The sequence below is a fragment of the Pholis gunnellus genome (genome assembly GCF_910591455.1).
Source record: "Pholis gunnellus genome assembly, chromosome: 19".
Lineage (NCBI taxonomy): Eukaryota > Metazoa > Chordata > Actinopteri > Perciformes > Pholidae > Pholis > Pholis gunnellus.
The window spans coordinates 18570322-18593486 of record NC_136546.1 but is presented as its reverse complement, the minus strand read 5'-3'; the positions used below and the strand labels follow the sequence as shown (position 1 = coordinate 18593486).

At 42.3% G+C, this 23165-nt stretch overlaps 2 protein-coding genes across 3 annotated transcripts; one reads left to right on the top strand and one right to left on the bottom strand.

Annotated features, from left to right (window-relative positions):
• Positions 1-1674: 1674 nt before the first annotated feature.
• On the bottom strand, positions 1675-10204 carry hmgn3 (high mobility group nucleosomal binding domain 3). The gene is made up of 6 exons (XM_079179909.1): positions 10054-10204; positions 7200-7250; positions 6899-6928; positions 5102-5152; positions 4653-4751; positions 1675-2574 (listed from the first exon to the last, which is right to left on the bottom strand). Exons 1-6 carry the CDS (start codon positions 10066-10068, stop codon positions 2533-2535), a joined length of 288 nt encoding a protein of 95 aa, XP_079036035.1. The 5' UTR covers positions 10069-10204; the 3' UTR covers positions 1675-2532.
• A 3968-nt stretch (positions 10205-14172) lies between these two features.
• On the top strand, positions 14173-22739 carry enpp5 (ectonucleotide pyrophosphatase/phosphodiesterase 5). 2 transcript variants are annotated; one of them, XM_079180314.1, is made up of 4 exons: positions 14173-14383; positions 15804-16700; positions 16926-17102; positions 19688-22739. In XM_079180314.1, the coding sequence occupies exons 2-4, from the start codon at positions 15827-15829 to the stop codon at positions 20089-20091; spliced, it is 1455 nt and encodes a 484-aa protein (XP_079036440.1). In that variant the 5' UTR covers positions 14173-14383; positions 15804-15826; the 3' UTR covers positions 20092-22739. The 2 variants fall into 2 exon arrangements, with proteins under 2 accessions (XP_079036440.1, XP_079036441.1); XM_079180315.1 differs by lacking the exon at positions 14173-14383 and adding an exon at positions 14493-14604.
• The last annotated feature ends 426 nt before the right edge of the window (positions 22740-23165 follow it).

The window sequence follows — 23165 nt, the reverse complement described above, 5'->3', positions numbered from 1 at the left end:
AAAGAAGCAGTAAGCATATTCTGATCCTTTCTGCATCCTCATAATGTATGGTGACCCTCCACTGACAACAGTTAAGTCAGCTGTGTTAAATGTGCTAATGTCATGCCAGGCTGAATTACAAAAAATGGTAAATTCCAAGGCCTAATGATAATAAAGGAGTGCTTGATTTATGACTACTGTTTTTGCATATGACTCTATTGCTTTCCAGGAATTCAGAGTGAAGGTGTAGCCGTCAACCACGCTAGAATGGTCTCTTTAATCAATAAACTAGACGATGCTTCACAGGCTTTAAGACTTGGAAAAGCCATTACAGCACGGAGTGGAGGTCACGTTTGAATCTTTGTGGGTCACCCCCGTCATCCTGACCCCTGAAGTGTTGTCGTTGTGCTGGCCGACGTGGCCACAAGGAGGCAACCTCATTCTGCAGCAGGAATTAGTGCACTGGGGGGCCACGCAGGAGTCAAAGGTTACCGACAACGGAGGGACATGTGATCAGTTACGCATCAGATTTTCTGTGACAGTGTGTTGAGCTCGCTGTAAATAATCACCTGTGACGGGACATGATGGTTTTATAACTTCTACCACAATTGCATTTTCCATTTTTAAAAAGGTGTGAGCTTTATTATTCTCGTCCACACCCCTTTTACCAAATTGCTTCCTGAGGTTTTTGCCATGTGTTGTTATACTGTCTCATACACATGAGACGGTTCTTCGTGTGAATGACTCAGAACGGCCATAAACAAACATTAAACCAGGTTTCTGATAGCTTAATGTGCCTCTTTGCATTGAGAGTTATAGCTTCTATGATCTGTGCCTGTGCTTTATTTATGAATCTTTGTGTGGTCTAAACGTTTATCACATTTAATTGGCATAGTGTTCTTGTTCGCTGAGTCCTACACGTTTTTTTTTTTGGTTCCTGTGCAGCTTCACTCTGGATTTCAGCGGTTTGGGTCAAAAGGTCAGATCATCCGGTTGGGAGTTTTTTTTCCGACTTTAAAAAACAAACCTGTCAAAATATAATTTGTATTTATTCAGCAGTTGCAACACATTCCCTCCGCTGCTACGTTCTATGAAAAGAAACCTCATATTGTTGACCGAGGCTTCTGAAAATACATTTTTAAAATTGGCCTCTAAAGTATCCGTGGTATTCAGACTTCCTCACAAAAAAAAAGGAACTGGTCCACATCATTGGTCCGTGAGAGTGAGTGACAGTTTGTCCCTGAATGAAGAGAGCGTACGGTTTCGTCAGCCCAACCACTCTCTCTGCAAATGCTGACCTTTCACTTCCTGACACAGCAGTTGTATTTAACACAGCCACGTGCCCCTGGCGACCTCACACAGACACACACACACACACACACACACACAAAGATATACACAACACACAGCGCCGGCTTTGTGTTGGTTTAAAAAAGTAATTCTAAACATGAACCCAGTGAAAAGGAGCTCTCCAACACAGAAGAACACATACCGCACATATTGTCGGATACCTGAGTTTGCCAAAAAAACCCAGCATAGGTGACAAATAGTGGCAAACAGGTGGCATCACTGTCCAACTAAACAAAAGAGTAGAAATGCAATGCACAATAATTATAATTCTGCTTGCAGTAGTTTTATACACCAATAACGGAGGAGAGACATGGAGAAAAAAAACACCAAAACTGTCATGTGACATCAACTTTTTCTTTTATTTTCAAAATATTCTCCCAACAGGATGAAACTCAAGAGAAGCCCAGAGGGTCCAAAGCCAATAGAGGCGTCTAGAACAGAAGCACCACTCATTATTGCTATGTCACTCTGCTGCAGGACAAGGCGGTCAGGAGGGGAGAAAAAGAAAAAGATAAAGGGGGGTAAATAAAGACACACACACACACACACACACACACACACACACACACACACACACACACACACACAGAGACCCACAAACACATTCGCTCCAGCACACACATACAAAAGGAGCTATGTGGAACACAGTGGTGGTGATTCTAAAAACTAAAATCTTTTTAAAAAGCTGCAGATGTTCTCCATGCCGACTATGGACCTGGTTTATTGTAGCTCTGCATCCAAACTGTGCATCTTCAAATCCTCACCGTATAACCATCGGGGGGGGGGGGGGGGGGGGGAGTCAAGAGGGCCAATGATAATAATGATCCTTTTCGTGGAGACTACAAATATAGCCAGAGCTGGTTTAGAGATCATAACAGTCGTGTTTACGGCCCCCTTCAGGCAAGATGAAGAACATCTGCAGCCGCCCCGATAAAAACACTTCATTCTGTCTTTTTCCCGTTTCTGAGAGGTGCGTTTAGCGATACAGAATGGAGGAGGGAGGAGAGTAGAGCAAAACACATACTGTGGGTGAGGGAGTCTGAAAGGAGCGTGAACATATGGGATGGGGCTGCTGGTTGTCCGTCTCTACTATCACAAGTCTAAAAAAAATTCAGCATGGTACAAAAATCGTCAGTAAAAAAAGATGCTTTGCTGCCACGGTAGTCAGAAGGGGGGACGAGTCGGTGGACGCGCCCCGTGTCTTTACGCCTTCTCCTCGGTCGCCTCCTCCGCCGCCTCAGTTACCTTTTGAAGGAGAGAAGAGAGGAGCGAGTTACAACGACGCAGGCGTCTCCCATCAATCTCGGTAGAACAGGTAGCTTCTAAAAAACCGACTGGAATTAACTAGCCCCAAAAAGGCGACCAACAACTTTTGCTTGGCTTGTTTTTTTTTCGGAAAGGCGGTCTCCTTTTACTTTTTGGGAAATAGAGCAAGGAGGTGGTTTGCAGGTTGAAAGGCCTGTCTGTTCTTTCCAAAAAAATCTACCTACAAGTAGACCCCAAATACAGCAGTTTATGTCTTCTTCATGTCTCTTGGAAAACATCCAAGACACAAATGTATGTCTACATTTGACTAGTGCATTTGTAGACTTCTTGCCATTACATGATGCCTTATTTGCATATTTAAACATACCATTTTTCTTAATGTAAGTAGTCAACTAGGGAAGTTTCATGTTGATATCTATTAGCTAATTAGTTTTACCCTATTCATCTGGGGTGTCTACCCTAAAGCTTACTAATTAAAAAGTTATATCTGGTTTATATAAACTGAAGACAGAGCCAGGCTTGAGGCGAGCTGGTCCCGCCCGGACCTTTCCGTCAATCAAGCACATTAGCGTTTCCTTTAGCCCCGCCTCCCTGTTGCTCCGTCTCGAGCAGCACGAAAATATATTTGGTTTTGGCTATTAGTGGATTTACATTTTTTATTAAATGATCTACTGATTTATAGTTGTCTCCGTCCCTATATAAGTCAATGGGCTCAATGGCGTCACGTGACGAACCCGGAGGTTGTAATCCAACGGTTTGGCCGTTCAAATTGGCTTCAAAGCCCGGCGCTCTTCCTGGTGGACTGGTACAGACATGAGAGCGGTATCTCCTCATCTAACTCTTGGCAACAGAGCACATTGTGTTTACTCGTCATTACTTCAGGTATGATTGAGAGAAGAGTTGTGTAGATGTAGTATTTATAGAACAGCCGCAGTGTTTTTCTACTTTGATAAACTGGGCCGTGTTCCAAGAAGCAGTCATGGAGTCATCAGGATTACGTAACCCTTTCAGATCTAGAACATGGACTCTAGTCCACGTGTTGAAGCAGACTGTTTTGATTCTATGCGGTTCGGTTTTATGTGGCGAGTTTTTTTTAAGAGTCTTAAACAGTCGTTGGGACTATTTCTCGAGTAGAAAGTAGTTCCAATGACAACCTTTTACGGTGAGATCTGTTGTTATCAAAAGTAACTGGAACCTTGTTTCTGAAAACACACGCTGCCGTTGAATTTCTCTAATATAAGTGGCGAAAGGAAAAACGTGACCACTCACCATAATTTGATGATTGGTCCGGCTTCAAGCTGCCAGCTCAAATGAATGATCGCCATTGACTTATGTGTATTATCGTGGTATTATATATATTTTGTTTAACTAAATTGCTCTGGAAAGCTACTCCCTGAAAGACATAACTCCTCCGGTATCTGCAGGAATCATCTCTTTCTTTCCTCCGACCTGACCACTAGTGGAGCCAGCTGTGTACGAACAGCCAATCACGTCTCACATCAAAGCTGTGTGAGCAGCAAAACCTTCCTGCTCAAAAAGTTGTCCTTGGCCCACTTCACTGCACACGGCGACATCACTCCTTCTCTTCTTCCCTCTCTCTCTCTCATAACACGCCACAGCACTCCACAGCACACCGTTGTTGTAAATGTTGGCTCAATTAGCATGCAACTTGTTTGAATACGTAATGAGTTAGTTGTCCAAACACGCACGCTGAAGATGGATTAGAAACACTCGAACCATACCCTTAACTCTGACTGTCTCACTCTGCCCTCTCACTGACATCAAGGAGGGAGCCGAGCTTCTGATGGAGGACACACGGACAGACGGACGAGACACGTAGATCTGTGTGTGTGTGTGTGTGTGTCAGCATGCGTATGTGTTAAGAGATTGTGTATTAGTGATAAGAAGCAGGGATGTTATGCAGTGGAGGATTATAGGTGCGGTTGATGTGTATGTCATGTTTTTACACAAATGGACAAAATAAGGGAATAAAAGTTATTTTCTCGTCTGTTTCTGACTGACTTGTTTTTTTTATTTCCAATTTTCCCTCCTCATACCTCATTGGTCTTGGTCTCTCCGTTCTGGGCGGGGCCGTCGTCCTTCTTACCCTTAGCGACGCTTTTCTTTGCCTTCGCCCCCTTATCCTCTGCCACCTTCTGCACGGGACAAATGACGAAGGAAAAACAAAAAACACATGAGGGTACGTATAATCATCCTTGGAAAAATATTTCCAGCATGACCTCATAATATTTTACAATTAATACTTAAAATAAACACCAATAAATCCTGGATTTTTTTAAGGGGGTGAAAGAATGAACCCTGCATAATATAGGCGTTGCTGTATGTTCGCATGTGTGTTTTTTTACACATCCAGCGGCCTCTGTCACGCACATAAACCAGTAGTGAGGGGCAACCGATTGCCTCACGCTGTTACACATTTATGGTGATATGAATAAATCATTGTAGGCGTTGTTTTGTGTGTGTGTGTGTGTGCGTGTGTGTGTACCTTGGCGATGGCCTTCTTGGGCTTGGTCTCAGGCTTGGGTGGAGCAGGTTTCTGGAAATTAAGCAGAAGTCAGTTAGGACTGACCAACTGAACAGTGTGTAGTTATAGGAATAATATTATCTATATTAATAACATTACTATTAAGTTTGTCTTTGATCCGCCCCCCCCCCCCCCTCTCTACACTGTTTAAAATCCTGTCGCTTTAGCCACAAGAGCTGCTTAGAGGATTAATTAGGACTAACACAGAACACACCGAGGCTGTACTGGCTCCCACTCCCCGATATTATTCATAATAATCAAGTACTTGTAACATATTTCCTAAGCAGTGGGATCTGGCATTATTCCTGTGCTAAGTAGTTTTAAATATCTGCTTCTTCTCAAAGGGAAGCGACCCGCGGCCGCTGCACAACGACTATTATCAGACGGGAGTTCAGATTCTGTCCACTCGGTGTGAGAAAGTTTGCTGCAGAGCTTTTCCAGGCCGCTGAGCGCGAAGCCACGAGCTACAGTAACACTGCTGTGACTAAAGCAAATCATGTGATTCTTCCTCAGAATATCTCAGTTTTTCTTTAGAAATCACAGACACGAGACATGAATTCTTCTTACGCTGGGGGAAGCGGGCTTAACATTTACCAGTAGGAAATTCCCCGATCATATTGCAATATGGAAAACACTAGAAAGACTACATTCTTGTTATGCAGTGCAGATAGCATCCAATATACAACATGCAAGTTTACTGCCAAAAAGTCACATTTCATTAAATTAAAAGGTGTTCATAGACAAGGAAGTATCAGATCAGGAAACATGCAAAACAAGTACAGTTAGCATGTTTAGATAATCAAAAGCTTAAAGGAGTAGTTTGATATTTTGGGAAATACCCGTTTTCATCTTCTTACACGCTCATGTCTGCTTCTTAAACATGACGCTAGCCAAGAGATGGCTAGCTTAGCATAAAAGCTGGATACAGCTAGCATAGTGACCACCAGACGTTGCTTGGGGCCAAGAAATAGTCCCCAAACAAAATGAGATATTGTGTGTTTATTTGTGAGCTTTAGTTTAATTCAAACTTGGAGAGGGCCATACTAGCCCCCCCCCCCCGTTTCCAGTCTTTAATGCAAAGCTAAGCTAACCAGGTGCTAGCTGCATGATAAGCATATTTCCCATAATGTCAAACTAGGTCTTAAAAGTGCACATGCAAATGTACAAACACAAGAAAAGACTCGATACAGATGGGTTCAACATGCAAAGTACAACACAGATAAAAGACATGTACAAACTTGTATGACAGAGCTGCATGATCACATAACATATGTTATCATTCATGTGCTAGATAATATTATAGTTATCATTAGTTTTAATAGGATTTGGGGAACAATGTGAGCATTTTGAATGCAAATTAAACATTTTCCAGGAGTCGTTTTGATTACTGTTGAGTCAACTTTAGTGGGGGATCTAATTGAGAAGAAAATGCTTTTATTGTTACTGAGACAACAGTTTTCCAAACTCATTCTGTTACCATTGAACCATGCAGCCCCAAACGTCAACAAGGTGTTGCAACAGACCGGACTGAGAACGGACAAAGACAACAGAGAAAAGACGTGCGTACCAAGCCAGACGCAATCCTCAGGGAGCACGTTTATGGAATTTGTAAATTGCCTTGATCGAATCCATAAACTTCGGTGAGGACTTTGCTCTGAGCCTTGGTAGTATGACACTTCCTATCCCACAAGACTGAGGCGGGAGGCGGGGTGAGGAAGGAGAGAGGTGAGGACAGGAAGGAGGGAGAACGAAACTTACCGCTAACAATCTCTCTGACCTTCTGGGGGTCTACCGGAGCAAGGGACGATCAATGAGAGAGAGAGAGAGAGAGAGAGTGAGAGAAAGAGAGAGAGACAGTGACAGAGAGACACAGATATCAGTTGTACCTTTGCAGGCTGATCTAGAGTGCTTGGTGACTGCTACAAGTGTCCTAATCATTAACCTGTCATGTGTCTATTCTCTCACACACACACACACACACTCTCGCAGTACAAAAAATACACAGCACGCAAACGCACGCCCACACACAGCACACAAACACACGTTGATCAACAGTTACCTCTTGCTTTGTGACTTTGGAGGCCTCCTTGCCCTCGGGACCCTCTGGAGACTGTAGGAAACAAGGAAAGGAGAGACTGTTAATAGAGAACCACATAGTCCAATTTTGGGCTTTTTTTTAGGGGGGGGGGGGGGGGTCTTTAGGTTGGGATAGCAGGTCAACAGTACATGCCACACAGAAGTGGTGTACATCATATGAAAGCTGGGAAACTGATGATTCAGCTGTCTGTGTCAAGTTGTTCCATAAATAAATAAGGGCTTAGAGCATTATAATGGAAGTATATGATGGCCATCCCCATGCTCACTCGTGTCTCAGATAAGAAATAAATTCCTCTAAAATACCACTTTAAGACACGAAGACCTCGAGAAACACCACAGAAAAAGTCATGCTGTGATTAAGTATCAACAACTTTTGACATTTGGACATTTCTGCAATAATTTCATTTTTCTGTGCCTGGTTTGGGATAACTGCTCAGAAACCCCTTTATTGTCAAAAGGAGGAACACCACACATCCTCTGAATGCCCTCGGTCTCCGGTTTACGGTTGTAGAGGTTCATGAGGCTGGGATTGTCCTAGAGGTCACAACAGGTCATTTTATACAATGACGTTGTTTCAAAAACTCACTGCAATGAAACGGCTACAATGAGGACTAACATCATCACACATGAATACAAGTCTCAGCTTTCCAGTCAAAATCAAATTATTCAATTCCAAGACTGTTTAGTTTAGAAAACATTTACATTTTTGAATAATATTGTTACATCGACACTGCATGCAAAAAAACTAGAGGAGTTAAAATTATATCTTTTTTTGCATTTTACACCCCCCTTAACGACAAGCTAGCATCACATTGTTGGTAGCAGCGGACACCTTAGGGAACTAATTTAATATAATATCATTATCTTCCCTCTAGCTACAGCCTCTTGAAGACAGTAGTGTCGGGTCTTAGAAGGTAAGTGTGTGCTCACACAGCCTATGAATTGTGTGTGTGAATTTTGTTTTCTGGTTGTTTTCATCCGTCATTGTCAATAAATTTGAATTATTAAATCAGGACAATCCCAAAGGTTTTCCTGTGTTCAGATACACTAATAAAGGCAAAAAGGCAAATGAGCAGTATATGAGGAAAAGGTGAAAAGGCTACAAACTGACATCTACTGTCAACAATTGTCAACAAAAATATACTCTGCAACTATTTTCATAATCAATAAATTGGGCAAATAACACAAAAGAAATTACTGGCTGTGAATATTTGCTGGAGCTTTTAGACTTTTATAATAGTAAACTAGTTATTACTAGTAGTAAACTGAAAATGTGGGTTTGGGACAGCTGGTCAAACAAAAAAAAAAGAAGCAATTTGAAGACATCAACTTCAGCTTTGGGAAATGTTTCGCAATTTTCTGATATTTTATGGACCAAATGAAGATTAATCGAGAAAATAAATCGACAGATTAATCGATAATGAAAATAATCACACAATAAAATTTAGTTTCAAAGTCCCGTGCACATGATAAGATCATACAAATTAACAAAAAACTAAACACTGATTTATTAACACGCGGTCAGGTAGTCTAGAATATTTTATTCATACATTGAGGATTTGAATACAGTTGTGCACAATAATAAGAGTTATCAGAATCGTAAATGTCTCAAGTTAAATAATTAAAAATTATACTCAGTATTTTCTGAATTATAATTGTGTATTTTTCTTAAAATTTCAGAAACAAACTGATGTTTTACATAATTTAACCTTAGTTTGAATCCAAACTTAAAGTAGTCTGTTTATTTGTACCAAACATAATTTCATTGTATGCTATCTGATGATATGTGATCTCTCTGGTCATTACCATTTGAATGGGTTCCTCTTGCTTACATGCCAAGTAACCTGAGCTCTAAACTATAATGGAACATAAACATGGACATATTGACTATAAGAACACACCGCGAGGGCTGTCAGCCTGCATTTAGATCCTCACGTCATCAACATGGTAGGACACACATTTAGGCTGCAGGCAGGTGAGGAGCGTGTACAGTGGAGCCCACCCCCACCATGAAAAAAAAAAATCTGTTGGTTAAACCCCGCAGGTTGGCAATCGCATCATTTGCATGTGGGCGACCTCCGCCCCTAGAGGCCCCCCATTCTCTGTCCTCAAAGGCGAATCTCCGCAAACAATGGCATGTTTTTAGATGGCAGGGGGAAAAAAGCCAATTTCCATGTATGCGCCGATACAATGCACCGGAGCTCGTCGAGCACCGCTGTTTAGAAGTCACGGCCTCTTTTAACGCAGCGGCAATTGTCCCTGATCCCCTCTTTCTTTATTCCCTTTCTCTCCATGTCAATCTCGGTTCGTTCAATCGGCTTGGCGCTTGACATTCATCACCACCAGAGAACCAACATGAGACAGGGAGGTGGTGATATGTTTGTTTTTAACTGTCATACTACATGTTATTCAGAATCGATAAGTCGCGCCTAAAATAATTGTCACCGCGCACGTCTCTAGCGAGATTTACGCATCCATCCATCCGGCGGGTCCGTCTGACATTCACCAGTGCGCACAGTGGACAGGGAAGTGGCGAATAAAACGACCAGAGGAACGGCCATTGAGATGAACGCGGGGGACATTTAGGAGCGTAAAAAGATAAATATATATTACAATAAGATGTATCGTACACACGCAAAGACTTGTCAAATAAAAACGAGAGGTCGCGAGCGAAAATACGCTTCCTCAAACTTTGGCATCACCTCACCTGCCTCGACGTCGCCACAGAAATCGCGCAGCGCAATTTTCCTCAAATGCAAGAGCAAAAAAAAAAAAAACTACAGTGAAGTGAGCTGGGTGGCACGGACGACACTCACCTTTCTCTTCGGCATTTTACGCGTGAATTATTCTCCACCAAGCACGGACGAATTGAGGTCAAACCCGAAGGTCCAGAAGAGGCGAATTTGAACTACCTCGGAATACGGGATCAATATCTAGGCACCTTCGATAATATGTTGATTATATGCACTCCCCAAAACTCTACAGGCCTACCTCCAACAGCTATTGGGCACAGGAGTCAAAATCCTCTCCTGTGCTGACTCTTGATTGGCTCGTCCCGTCTCTATGTAAATAAGAGGCTCGCGGTCATTGGCCGAGGTTTATCAGAGGGTGTCTGTGATTGGCTGCGCGCTCTTTGTGCGCAGATCCTACCACACGGCGACGGCTGAGAGGGAAAGTGGAGACGGGCCAATGAAAGCGGGGGCCGACTCTCGGTGGATCTGGGTAATGTAGGATGAGAGAGAGAGGGAGAGAGAATGATGTAAATAAAACACAAAGCACCAGAAACACGGGCACAATGACACAATGTCTGCCACAGAGGAGCTCCAGAAAATCTGGCGGGTATTGTGTCTTGTAGTGTTTCCATTTCTGTAAAGAACTAGAGCAGCATGCATCACATTTTGCGCAACAAATGGACCATCACTGCAGAGGCACCGGTCCCTGCAGGGGGCATCATTTTGCTTTGAATGATGTCTCAACCACTTATCAAAAAAGTTGAAGATTCATTTTCTGTCAATTCACTGAATCACTATTTTTTTTCAGCACTTGAACGTTTAACAGGCCAATGTTTTCTATCCGTGAAAGGCGTTTTACCGTTAACTAAATCAGATTTTTTCAATACTCCTTGTGATCTAAAAGTTTAAAACACATCCTTAAACTCTGTCAACAACTACAGGATATGTCTGCTTAGCTATTTAATCAATTTATAATAATATTCTGTGCATCCAGTAGTATGGAAATAAGAACCTCTTCTGTAAAACAATGGCTTCTGCTATGCGTATACCTTCAGCACATCATTTTAAACATAGAAGGCCAAAAAACATTCTACAGGGAAATCGACAATGGCAGCCTCGACATTCTTGTGTAGCATCACAATAGACGCGCACACACACACACACACACACACACAGCTACAAATCTCACAATAGACAGAGCTTTCCTGCCCAAGCAAACAAAACCCTTCATGTTAGAAGTCAACCCAGAACACACAGGAGCAGGTAACTCGATGACCGCTCCACTGTTCCCACATAGATTCACACTGTCAGCTAAATGGCAGGGATCACACAATGAGGAACATGTACAACACATACATACATAAAAGAAAGACACAAAAGGAAGCCACACTGAAAAGAAATCGTCCCCAGAATGTTGGTTTAAAAGTTTTATAACACTTCTTTGGCACAGCTCACCATTACCTTTCGGTTGGCATGCTCTTCTACCTTTGTCACTTTTTTATGGGCATCAGTTGTCTTTTTTTCCTAATGCAACATACTATCCATTTAAAATGTTGAATCTTGGAAACTGTGCATTTTGGGCCTTGACGGGGAGTTTTCAGATGTTTTTTAAGCACCCAACACAAAACATGCACAACAGATCAATGACAGCTTGGAAATTGTGGTGGTTTGATTTTCTTCACACAATCCATAAAGCTTTCCTATTTAAAAAAAGATATAAATCAAGGAATGTTGATACTTTTGAAAACATGTGCTCTAAAATAATATATAGCCCCGATAGCCTATACTCAGCCGTGCCAGCAGCTCTTTACGGTTCTACAGCAATGCTGTATGCTAAATGCTAACATGCTGAGAATGCTACATGCTGAAGTTTAGCATGTATAATGTGTACCATGTTTACAATATTAGTTTAGCTTGTTAGCAGGCTAACATTGTCTGATTAACACTAAACACATGTGCAGCTGAAACTGATTAGAATGGCATTAGCTTTGCAGGTATTTGGTCGTAAACAAAGCATCAAGGGGATTAAAATCCTGACCCGATGATGGTGCTAGAGGAAACGTTAAGGGATCACCAAAGTGCGTTACAATCAAAGAGGCTCTATAAAAAAAGATGACGCATTACAAAATCTGCCAATGATTTGAGATACACTTCCTGTCTTCTAACTTGGTCACGATGTGAAAATTAGTTAGCTAGGGAGTTCGCAAACATTAGCTACCAGATCTCGCAAGAGTGTGTGAGACAGAGAAAGGACTCGAATAAAATGAATTTTCTACAGATTTGTGTGTTTTCTTCCAGATATGTGGCTTGTGAAAAATGTGTCCAATATTTAGTTTGGTTACTATGGAGCGAAAGAATCGGTCATAATCTGTGTCCCTGTTTCCCGCTGGAGTTAATAGACTGAGGACCTGCAGCAAGTCTCCTAAAGGGGCGAGGATGTGGCTAAAACCCACATGATTAGCACATTTCAACCTGCCAAGCGACACCAGAGGAAAGGTCAGGGGATCAGCAAAGTAGGGATTCATCCACTGGGGACCATGAATGTCTGTAAAATGTCATGGCACTCCATCTAATGCTTGTTGGGATACTTTAGTCTGGACCATAGTGGTAGAATGGACGATAGACTACCAGACATTGCCACTCATAGAGAAAAATGCATTGGATTTGATGTATGCTCTAAACATATGTATAGGAGGACGTGTGTCCAATGATAAGCGACTCTACTTGAAAGAAACCAGAGCAAACCTCATCCCATTTTAAAAGGTGCAGTGTGCAGGATTTGCAGTAAGGTTGCAACCAACTGAAGCCTCTCCCGTGTACGAAGCGTGTAGAAGACTACGGCGACCGATGCTGAAAACGTCAAAACATGAAGGGCCCTATCTGGGACCAGAGTTTGGTTTGTCCGTTCTGGGCTACCGTAGGAACATGGCCGCCGGCTCTGTGAAGAGGACCTACTCCATATGTAGATATATAAACGGCTCATTCTAAGCTAATGAAAACACAACTAACTAAAGAGAATATATAGTATTATATTCCCTTTTTTGCCAATATATCCCCCTAAATGCTACACACTGTTCCTTTAGGCCATAACCCAAAACCTGTGTGAGAATAAACAGACATGCTTGGGAGGGGAGTTTTTCAATACATAGAGTGTCCCAAATCCCATTCTTGCATAAACAAAAAAACATAAAGACGTTGTTACAACTCAAACTAGAGAGTATGATCTCTGGTCTAGAAACAACCCTGGAGGCTTCATGTGAGGTTTAGTAGGTTTTAGTTCAGCTCCACAACATCAGATGTATGAGTTGAGTTTGACAGTGAAGAACAGAATGTGATCCCTTGATGCTCTTCGAGCCATTCAGTGACACCTGACATCTGCATTTGTGATGTTTCTTCACTCATTTATTCACACGTCTTTCTTTAATTATTGACCCGTCTGCCTCTCTGATATGTGCTTTAGAAACAAACCTAGACCCGAATGTCATAACAGAGCATTGCTTCTGTAGAAGTCTATTTCACACAGTAACCTCGTATTAAAAAACATTAGGAGTTCATTCTTGACTTTGGAAACAGAACAACCTCATCTCAAGGTCCATTTATCAGCTTCTTCAGGAGCTTTTGATCATAATCACCGTGAACAACACCATAAAAGAAATGGACATTGTGTTAAATAGGAATTAATAGCAAATGAAGAGCGAATTTAAATGTTGTATTGGAGCACCAGGCATAGAGGTGCTTCTCAGTAGGTCAGAAATAGTCTCTCTCTGACGACGCAGCGTCATAATTGAGATGCCATCTTTATTTTTAACAGAATGTGAAAGAACCTTTTAGACAGCACTTGACTGACACCTCGTGGACGCTGTCTGTCATGATCGTTGCATGGCGGCTATTACATCGCACTTTTAGCATCATTACCGGGGGAATTAGGGCAACAATGTCTCTGAAGGCGAATATTTTTAGGAGGGACAATTAGGAGAATATTTATATATACATGTGTTTCTGCCTTCACGTATTTGAATGTAACGCCCTTCACGTTTGGCATATTTCCCTTCATTTATTTTATTGTTTATCTTAAAAGCAAAAAAACAAAATGCTCGTGACCTGACTGACACCAAGATGTCTATTTATAATACCGGATCTCTCTCCCTCCTCCTCTCCCTACATTACGTCATTGGTACCGGTGCATTCGCAGTTGATTTTGAGGGGGGGATGCAGCTCTCCGTGAAGACGAGCATGCACCGGGACAGCGTTGTTGTCGTCTTCAAATGATCTGGTTTGGTATCTTTAAATAAATGCGACACGCGCGCGCACACATAACAAAACAGCAGGTTAATAGGCGGGACTTCCTTCCGGCTGTTTATCTAAGTGTGCAGCCTGCAGCGCGAGGCCAGCCAGCTCACGATCAGACAACAAGGTAAGCTTGTTGACAGCATAACATTTTGCGTTTTTTAAATGCATTTCTCTGCCCCCCCCGGTCGCTCGCGTGAAGTGTCTCCGCTGTGCGTGATTGTCTTCCTGTTGCACGCGGAGCTGCGTGTTTGTAGCAGTTAGCTCTGCAGCTGAAATGCTAAAACACGGAACCCATTATTGTCGTTAAGGCTCTCAGCAGGAAGGCTGTCATTTAGACGTTTGTGGGTAAGTTGCTCTTAAAGATGCATTGCAGTCGTTATATATCCTCAGTCTGAACAATGACATCATTGTTCCTCCTGAGCATGTCTTTATGTCGAGTGTGGCTGCTGTCTAACTCCAAACTGATAAATAATTTAAACCTATAAAATGCACCCATGTTCCCAGTGCCCGATGTGTCATCTTTAAATTGCTTGTTTTTGTCCAAAAGCTCAAACCCCAAAGATATTCAATGTTAAATATAATAAAACAGCTGTTTTTCATATTTGAGAAGCTGGAACCAGCCAATTTGATGCAATTTGATTATAAATTAGTGGCAATGAATTTTCTACTGTGCAACTAATCGATTGTATGTCATAATCAAGAAAAATATTGCTAGATTCAAAAGGCATTTGGTTGCAAATGGCTTAATGTTGGTTTTTTATCAATCTGGACAAGATCTCTCAGTTTTGCACAGCGAGTGTATGTTGACAAGGAAGTACACTAAATGACCAAATTGTATGTGGACACTTGAACAAAGTAGGTCGACCCCTGAATGTTACGCCCCATTTGTGATTGTTGTTTTTAACGTCTCGTTTAAAAAAACTACAGGTTTTTAATGTAAAGCTGAGGTTTGGACACTGATGTTTGGAGGCAGAGGCTTCTCCCAAACAAACAAAGTTGGAAGTACTGCTGATTGAATAATCAACGAGTCGGTCAAAGGCCGAAGATGACTGGGTGTATTTTCTTTGTCCTATAGTGACTGTCTTTGTTTTGGACTGTGGGTCAGATAAAAAGAGATGTTTGGAGACGTCACATCTGATAGACAAAAGATTTATCAAGAAAATAATAATAAGAAGTAAATAAGTCAGCCGATGTTGGAGGTAAGCCCGCCCTAAAGGATACAGTATTTAATGGTCTGTTTGACTCTAAATGGACCATCATTTACTAAATGAACATCATGCTGTATTGAAGAAGACCTAAAACTAGAGATTGAGATAATAAACTCATGTTTACAATATTTACTGAGGGAATAAATCAAGTGAGAAGTAGAGTAATTTTCTCATAGACTTCTATACAAATCAGACTTCTCCCTACAACCGGAGGAGTCGCCCCCTGCTGGTCAGTGCACATTGGCTTCACTCGGCAGAACCGGAGGTTGCCGCCTGGTGTGTCCTTCAGACGAGGGGTTAATTGCTCAGCTCACTGACTTCTTCCTTTGCTTGTAGGTTGTCTCGTCACACACCACACAATGCTGGGCTGCTTGCTGCAAAGAGGCTGCGGTCCTCTGGTTCTCCTGTGGGCCCTGATGCTGCCTCTGGTCTCCCTCCGTCGCTTGAACCAACATGGGCGCGGGAGCCACGGCGCGAGGTCCAAGCTGCTGCTCTTGTCCTTCGACGGCTTCCGGTGGGACTACATCGACCGAGTCCCGACGCCCAACTTCCACAACCTCATTGACAACGGCGTGATGGTGGAGCACGTGGAGAACGTTTACATCACCAAAACCTTCCCCAACCACTACAGCTTGGTGACGGGGCTGTACGCCGAGACGCATGGCATCGTGGCCAACGAGATGTACGACCCCGTTCTGAACCGGTCCTTCTCCATGGAGACAGACAGTATATATGAGTCCCGGTGGTGGGAGGAGGCGGTGCCTCTCTGGGTGACCATCCAGAAAGCTGGAGGGCGGAGCGGAGCGGCGATGTGGCCGGGGTCCGACGTGAAGATCCACGGCGTGTACCCAAATCGGTACCTCCCGTACAATGCCTCGATGTCCTTCGAAGCCAGAGTGGAGCGGATCATTGAGTGGTTCTCCGCACCCAAAGAGGAAGCGGTGGACTTCGGAGTTCTGTACTGGGAGGAGCCGGACGAGAGCGGGCACAGCCTGGGACCCGAGAGCTCCCTCATGGACCCGGTCATCGCCGATATCGACGAGAAGCTCGGCTTCCTCATCAACGAGCTGAAGAAGGCGGGGCTGTACCAGAGAGTGAACCTGATCGTGACCAGTGACCACGGCATGGCGCAGCTTTCCCCCGACAAGATCATAGAACTGGACGAGTATGTGAGCAGAGACCTGTACACCTGGGTGGACAAGAGTCCGGTGGTGGCATTACTGCCCAAAGAAGGTATCACTTTTAAAGCATCTCGTCGCATTCAGTGCCGTCAAGAAGTTCATTAAATGTTTGACATTTTTGTTTTGGGGAGAAGATCCGTTACTGATACAAGACAGTTAGCGTAGCATAGCATAAAGACTGAAAACGGGGGGAAACGGCTAGCCTGAGTATGTCCTAAAAGGTGACAAAAATCCACCTACTAATGTGTTGTATCATTTCTTCTCCTCTGTCTTGCAGGGAAGCTTGACGAGGTGTACAGCAAGCTGGTGGACGCGAACCCGAACATGGTGGTGTACAAGAAGGAAAACCTTCCCGAGCGCTTCCATTATCAACACAACATCAGGATCATGCCCATCCTCATAGAGTCCAAGGAAGGCTGGACCATCATGCAGAACAGGACCGGGCCCTTCATGCGTACGTGTTCAAACCTCATATAAAGCTGTGTGGTAGTGCTGGCCCGGTATACCGGTTATAATTTCCCATATGATATTCATTTTTCACACACCGTCATACCGGTGCATAGCCGAAACAACTGCTGTAACTCTTCAACAGGCAGCTAAATATATTGTTCGGTCGGAGCTAGTTCTCTTAACTGTATTGAGGGACCCCTAATCATGGTTATAACAACAATTAATAACCCACAACTAACGCTCTTTAACTGGGCAAAACACCACGACACAACAGTTTGTGACAAATAAACAATTTGTAACACTAATAATTGTACATTTATAAAATTACACCGCCGAACGGCATGCTGGGTACAGCTCGCTAGCTAGCGCGGTAGCACAACAGTCTGTTAACAGCTAGGAGAGGCTCCGTCGCTACAGTAACGCTACATTAAAGAACAGAACAGAGCGATGCAGGATGAACAAAGACAGACCGGAGATGCACCGATAAGAGTTTGTGCCCAAGAGAGGAGCTGTGTCTGCTGTTTGGAAGTGTTTTGGTTTTAAAAAATCCGACGTCCAAAAGACTATACATTGCAAAGTTTGTCGAGCCACTTTTGTTGCCGCTGGTGGTAACACGAGCAACTTACTCCATCACCTCAGCAGGAAACATGTGTTGGAATACCAAGAGTGTATGTGATGACGGGCTGTCAACCAGTAACGTTAGCGCGAGTGAAGCAGTGAAGCCAAAGGGTCACACATCGCTTGAAGAGGCATTTGCTCGAGGCGCTGCATATGACAAGAAAAGCAAGCGGTGGAGCGACATTCCAAACGCAGTAACGAACCAGCTATGCAAGGACATGGTCCCGCTACAGACAGTCAAGAAAGACGGGTTTAGAGCAATTATTAAAACACCCAGCAAACCCTATAGTAAGCAAAGCCTTTATACATGATGACATTAAAATGTTTTTATATTCTATGTTCTCCTGACAGTAGAGTAAGCCACTATAAACCTATATAAAAACACAGTCATGGAAAAAAAGATATACCGTGAAACAGCCAGAATCTTACAAAATTCCGTGATACAAATGTTTGGTCAAACCGCGCAGCACTACTGTGTGGGCACAATATGCTGGTTTGTAGCTGTACACATTAAACAGGGTTTTTGTTGCAGTTGTTTCAAACAGCAGCTCCAGTCTGCTCTATTAATAGCGTCACAGGAGCTCACTTGTTACCAGCTGTAATTAACAAAGAAAGTCAGATTGATTTTCCCTTTTGAAACAGCAGCTGTGTGTGTGTCTGTGTCTGGGTTTGGATGTTTGTCTTGCACCATCTCAAAGTGCACTCATTTCTTCTTCAATTCTCTTCAAAAATCCCCCTCTTTGGATAAGATATCTCAAACCAGCTAATGTTCCTGCTCTCCTGTTGAAGGCTTGTTAATCAGTAAAATGAGCTGGTGGAGTCTGTGGCTGGAAGGGAAAACCCTGCTGACTCTGTCCTCACTGACATCGTGGTGTGAGACTGCTAAGCTAAAGATGTGTAGGAAGACACTTCTCAAAAATAGTTTCTACTGTATGGCCGTTTGATTTATGAGAGATCAATAGGCCTGGATAATGAAACTACAGCAGTTACTGTCTGCTCCTCGGTGAAGGCACTTCATTATATTAGTGTATAGACCCAGTGTGCATGAATCGCCCCAATGCTCACTCATTAATGTCCGTTATCGGTGTGCGTTTACTGGACCTGCACTTCCTGGTTGCAACGTTACAGTTGTGCTCTGTGAATAATCACTTTCTCCCCCGTTCACTTCAATTGAAGATAGTAGGGCAGATGAACTCTAGCTCGTTTCCTGCGTTGATGCCGTCTCACATCTGGTGTTTCTATATTCTTGTATTAGGTTGTCAATATGCATTATCTTTTAGGTCTAATTAACTTGTTAAATACATTTCCTTCCTCATAAAACATTTGCAAAGTCATTTAAAAAAAATATTTTAAATCCTGCATTCTTTACGCCCATGTTAACTTTGTTACCAATGAACCAAAGTTACTATATTTGGAATGCGGAGGAGTGACGTAGAGACGCCGTATATGGCAGCGACCTGTTAATCACAGTAAGCCCCGCCCTAAAGCATACCCTGCGTTATGGTCTGTTTGACTCTAAATGGACCATCATTTACTAAATGAACATCATGCTGTATTGAAGAAGACTTGAAACTAGAGATTGAGACCATAAACTCATGTTTACTGAGGTAATAAATCAAGAGAGAAGTAGAGTCATTTCTCATACTTGTTTACAAATTGACTTTTTTTGCATCCGGAGGAGTCGCCCCCTGGTGGACACTAGAGAGAATGCAGGCAGGACTGTGAATTCCGCTGCTACTGTGCTTGCACATGTGTGTCCTCATGCCTGTAGACAATACAAACTAAACATAAAAAAACATTTCTACATAGTTTTACTAGTCGAAAAATAAATACCTCTCAGGTTACCTTTTTTAAGAAACAATTTTTCCCTTTTAGTGCCATTTATCAGTCAATATTTTTTTGGTGTGAGTTGTCTAGTTTTGGAAGTATTCATGCATTCATGCAAATACATTTCTTGTCTTTTCTCTCCAGTTGGGAACCACGGGTACGACAACACCTTACGTAGCATGCAGCCTGTGTTTGTGGCCCACGGGCCGGCCTTTCGGCAGAATTACCTCAAGGACTCCATGCGCTCCGTCGACCTTTACCCTCTCATGTGCCACATCCTGTCCATCCACCCTCTACCGAACAACGGCTCCCTCCTAAACGTGCAGGACCTCCTGTCCCAGGAGCCGGCCCCGTCCCCGCTCAGCGGCCCTCCCAGGGTCAACGTCCACTCCTACGCCCCCGTCGTGGGCTCTTTCCTCGGCGTGGTGATGGTGCTGGGCTTTCTGGTGATCTACATAAAACAAGTGACACTCAAACAGCTGCCCCCGCTAAAACACGGGAGCAGGGAGATGTCTCAGCCCTTGCTGCTAAAGGACATGCACCTGTAGTCGAAGAAAGGGAAACGCTGGCAGACGTAAAAGAAGAGGAGGTATCGCTCCCCAAGGTAGTTCGCTCTGTCCAGAAGCATCCCCCCCCCCCCCCCCCCAGATTTGCATCTGTCTGGCTTGAGTGTAAGGGAAATTTCTGGGGTTTGCTTCCGGTGCAGGGTTAATCAAGATAATACACCTTTACATGGGCTTTATAGTGGCTTTGCTTTGATTGTGAATTTCACCCTATATCATCTCCTCATTGTCACTTTATAAGTAAAATTTCAAAGTTAAAAGTAGGATTTTTGCCTGTGATTCTAGAAAGTATGAACCCTTGTTGGCCAAAATTGAGGTGTCAGTATGCTCTAAACAAACTTGTTAGTCTGAAAGGTGAAAGTCCGTGGTGTAACGGACCATTGTCGATCCGGGACCCGTACGGATCCCCCCTCACGGCTCGCCGTATATGTTGATTAATTACAGTTATTATTACATTCAAATATTCAGTAAAATATGCGATCAGGACATCAGCATTTATGCTTTTCTAGTCTCCGATAATGTTGCATTGTTAACATCTAACCCATGTTTAAATTGACAGGAGGAGAGCTAGTAACGTTAGCAGCACCGCTAACGGCCAACGAACGGAGGTTACGTTCGGTTACTCTGTTTAGTGAAAATGAGTTTTGGCCAGAGGTAAATCGTAACGTTATCCTGATGTGTTGACACGTGATCTCGTAAAATGTAGTTTTGGCGTTAAACAGTTGTATGAAGGAGATGTTTTCACAACAACAAATAGATATTAGAGGGAATTATGACCCGTTTACACTAGATCTAAGCAGCTTATAATACATCATTAAAACTACTAATGACACGATTTGTTTTAATCCATAAAATTACAATTTCCTCATTTAAATTGCTTTTATGAAGACAATTTTTTTGGGACATAACAAATATAAAAAAAATAAGAAATTGGTTAGGAGCCTTGTAGACCAAACAACAAAGGGATCTGTATCTGCTAATATGGATCACCAATTAGTACCATGTTGTCAGGGATCTCCATTTGTTATTTTTGCTCCCTTTTTTTTTCTCTTGTGCTGATACGATCCGAACCCTGAGTTTTATGATCCGTTGCACATCTAGTGAAAGTGATTAAAGCTGAACAGCCGCAGTTAAAGGTAGAGTAAAAAGCCGCCCATCGTAGCGAAGGTCGAGAAGCATAACTGCACACTTTCAGACAATCTTTCCTTGACGGCATGATAGTGCGGCACTTTTGATGAATGCTAAAAGGCTGAAGTTCTTCTGCATACTTGTGTACGTTTTGGAAAGTTGTCATGAAAAAATACATTCATTTAAAAAGCACTTTTCAGAACGGATGTTCTAAAGTGCCTCACAGATGCTATAAAACAATCAAAACACCGTGTTTGAAGCAGACTGACACCTTTACTTCCCGACAGTGACAGCAGTATGGACGTCGGGATAGATTTTGTTTATTCAGCTTTTTCGAATATGCAAAATAGATTTGTGTCATAAGGGAAAGACAGAACGGCCCTTTCAGATCGTTTTTGCCACCAATTGTTCTACTTGTGGTCTGAGCACTGAATTAGAAGTTGCTTTAAAATATAAATACTGTGATTAATCAGAAAAGTAATCAAATGAATTTAGTGTCGACTGGGGTGTTATTTTTGAATGTTACATGGAAGCAGATGTTCCACTAAAGACTCACTCAGTGTGCCAGGCTACTGCTCAGACGTGTAGGTAATCCCATTGGCCAATCACATCTCAACCTTGCTCTTTAGTAGCGAGTTGCCATTTGCCTTTTAACTTAACGGAGAACATTTCTCTAAGGTGTGCAATCGTTTGTGTATCAAGTCTTTTTTTTTTGTAGAATGTGTGTTTGGAGGACATTTTTCTGAATAGATGAGTGTTCATATGTCATAACCATGGCCATTTGTTGGTGAAATGTGAAGTGCAATTGCTATTGGGTCAGTATTTCGTCATAGGGATTATAAGGGTTTTGTTGTTGCTTTGTTAAGAAGACTATTTCGGCATCACTTGCAAGAACTGTTCCCCTGATTTGCACTACAGGATAGAAATGAAACAGAACGAAGGGGCAGTAGCTGGATGCTTTTTAGGTCATGGTTAATTTGCACTTCTTGTTGGTAGTTGCTATTTGAAATGGTGAAACAAAAAAATAATTAGGTGCCTCCTGCCAAAAAGCTTTTTTGAAATTAATTTAATTATAGAAAGTCAAGTAGAATCCAAATCTGCAAATAAAATTATTCTAATATTTTTTCAGAAACGATTGGTTTTTCTCCGTGTGCTTTTAGATGCATTGACCTGTGCCCCAAAAATGACAGACATCACTGTGATATAGACTTTTTACAAAATTTAAATTCAGAAATTGAAAGCATTTTTATGGAAATTGTTAATTTTATGATAATTTTCTGAAAGTTTTATGAAAGAGAAGTGTTGTCTGATAATTTCCCCGTACTTGTTGACAGAGAAATGAAATATATCCAGAATATATTCAAACAATTCATTTGAAATTGTTATAAAATAACAAAGTGTTACATCAGGTTAAGCTTAGTTGATTATTAACCTGGGTTTAAAATTAAATATGATTTACAAATTAACTATCTTTGCCATCTTGATGCAATTAAAGACTTCTGTGAAACTGAGCAATTTGTATTTTGTTTTCTGTGTGCGCATGTGTTTGTATGATACCGGGGCCTTTTACACATTTTCCTAGTGCAGACCATTTATGTTGTCACTTTCCTCCCACAAATTCACAGGAAAGAGGCCAAACAGTTCAAAAGATCTGATTCTGAAGGCTGAATAAAAGCATGTCAAAATAATCATTATATGGCATTAAAACTATTTTGGCGGAGAGAGCAGGGCTGAACCATTAGTTTAAAAAAAAACAAGGCCTTCCTCAGCATTAGACAGTCTTTCATTGAGAAATAAAATTCTCAAAAAGATAGAACTGAATTTGTACAATTCATGTCATTATCAACAACTGAACAAGGCAAAGCAGAAATAATTGTAGAATGATGATATACCCCAATTTGAACCTTTTGTTTGAGAAAAGAATGATATGC

What these genes read in the sequence shown, in the direction of transcription:
- hmgn3 (XM_079179909.1), bottom strand. An exon ending in CCAAAGTCACAAAGCAAGAG is followed by an intron (nt 6,929 to 7,199) that starts GTAACTGTTGAT and finishes TTGCTCCGGTAG; the next exon opens with ACCCCCAGAAGGTCAGAGAG. An exon ending in GGTCAGAGAGATTGTTAGCG is followed by an intron (nt 5,153 to 6,898) that starts GTAAGTTTCGTT and finishes CTTAATTTCCAG; the next exon opens with AAACCTGCTCCACCCAAGCC.
- enpp5 (XM_079180314.1), top strand. Translation starts at nt 15,827, where the DNA reads ATGCTGGGCTGCTTGCTGCAAAGAGGCTGCGGTCCTCTGGTTCTCCTG. An exon ending in GGCATTACTGCCCAAAGAAG is followed by an intron (nt 16,701 to 16,925) that starts GTATCACTTTTA and finishes TCTGTCTTGCAG; the next exon opens with GGAAGCTTGACGAGGTGTAC. An exon ending in CAGGACCGGGCCCTTCATGC is followed by an intron (nt 17,103 to 19,687) that starts GTACGTGTTCAA and finishes TTTTCTCTCCAG; the next exon opens with TTGGGAACCACGGGTACGAC.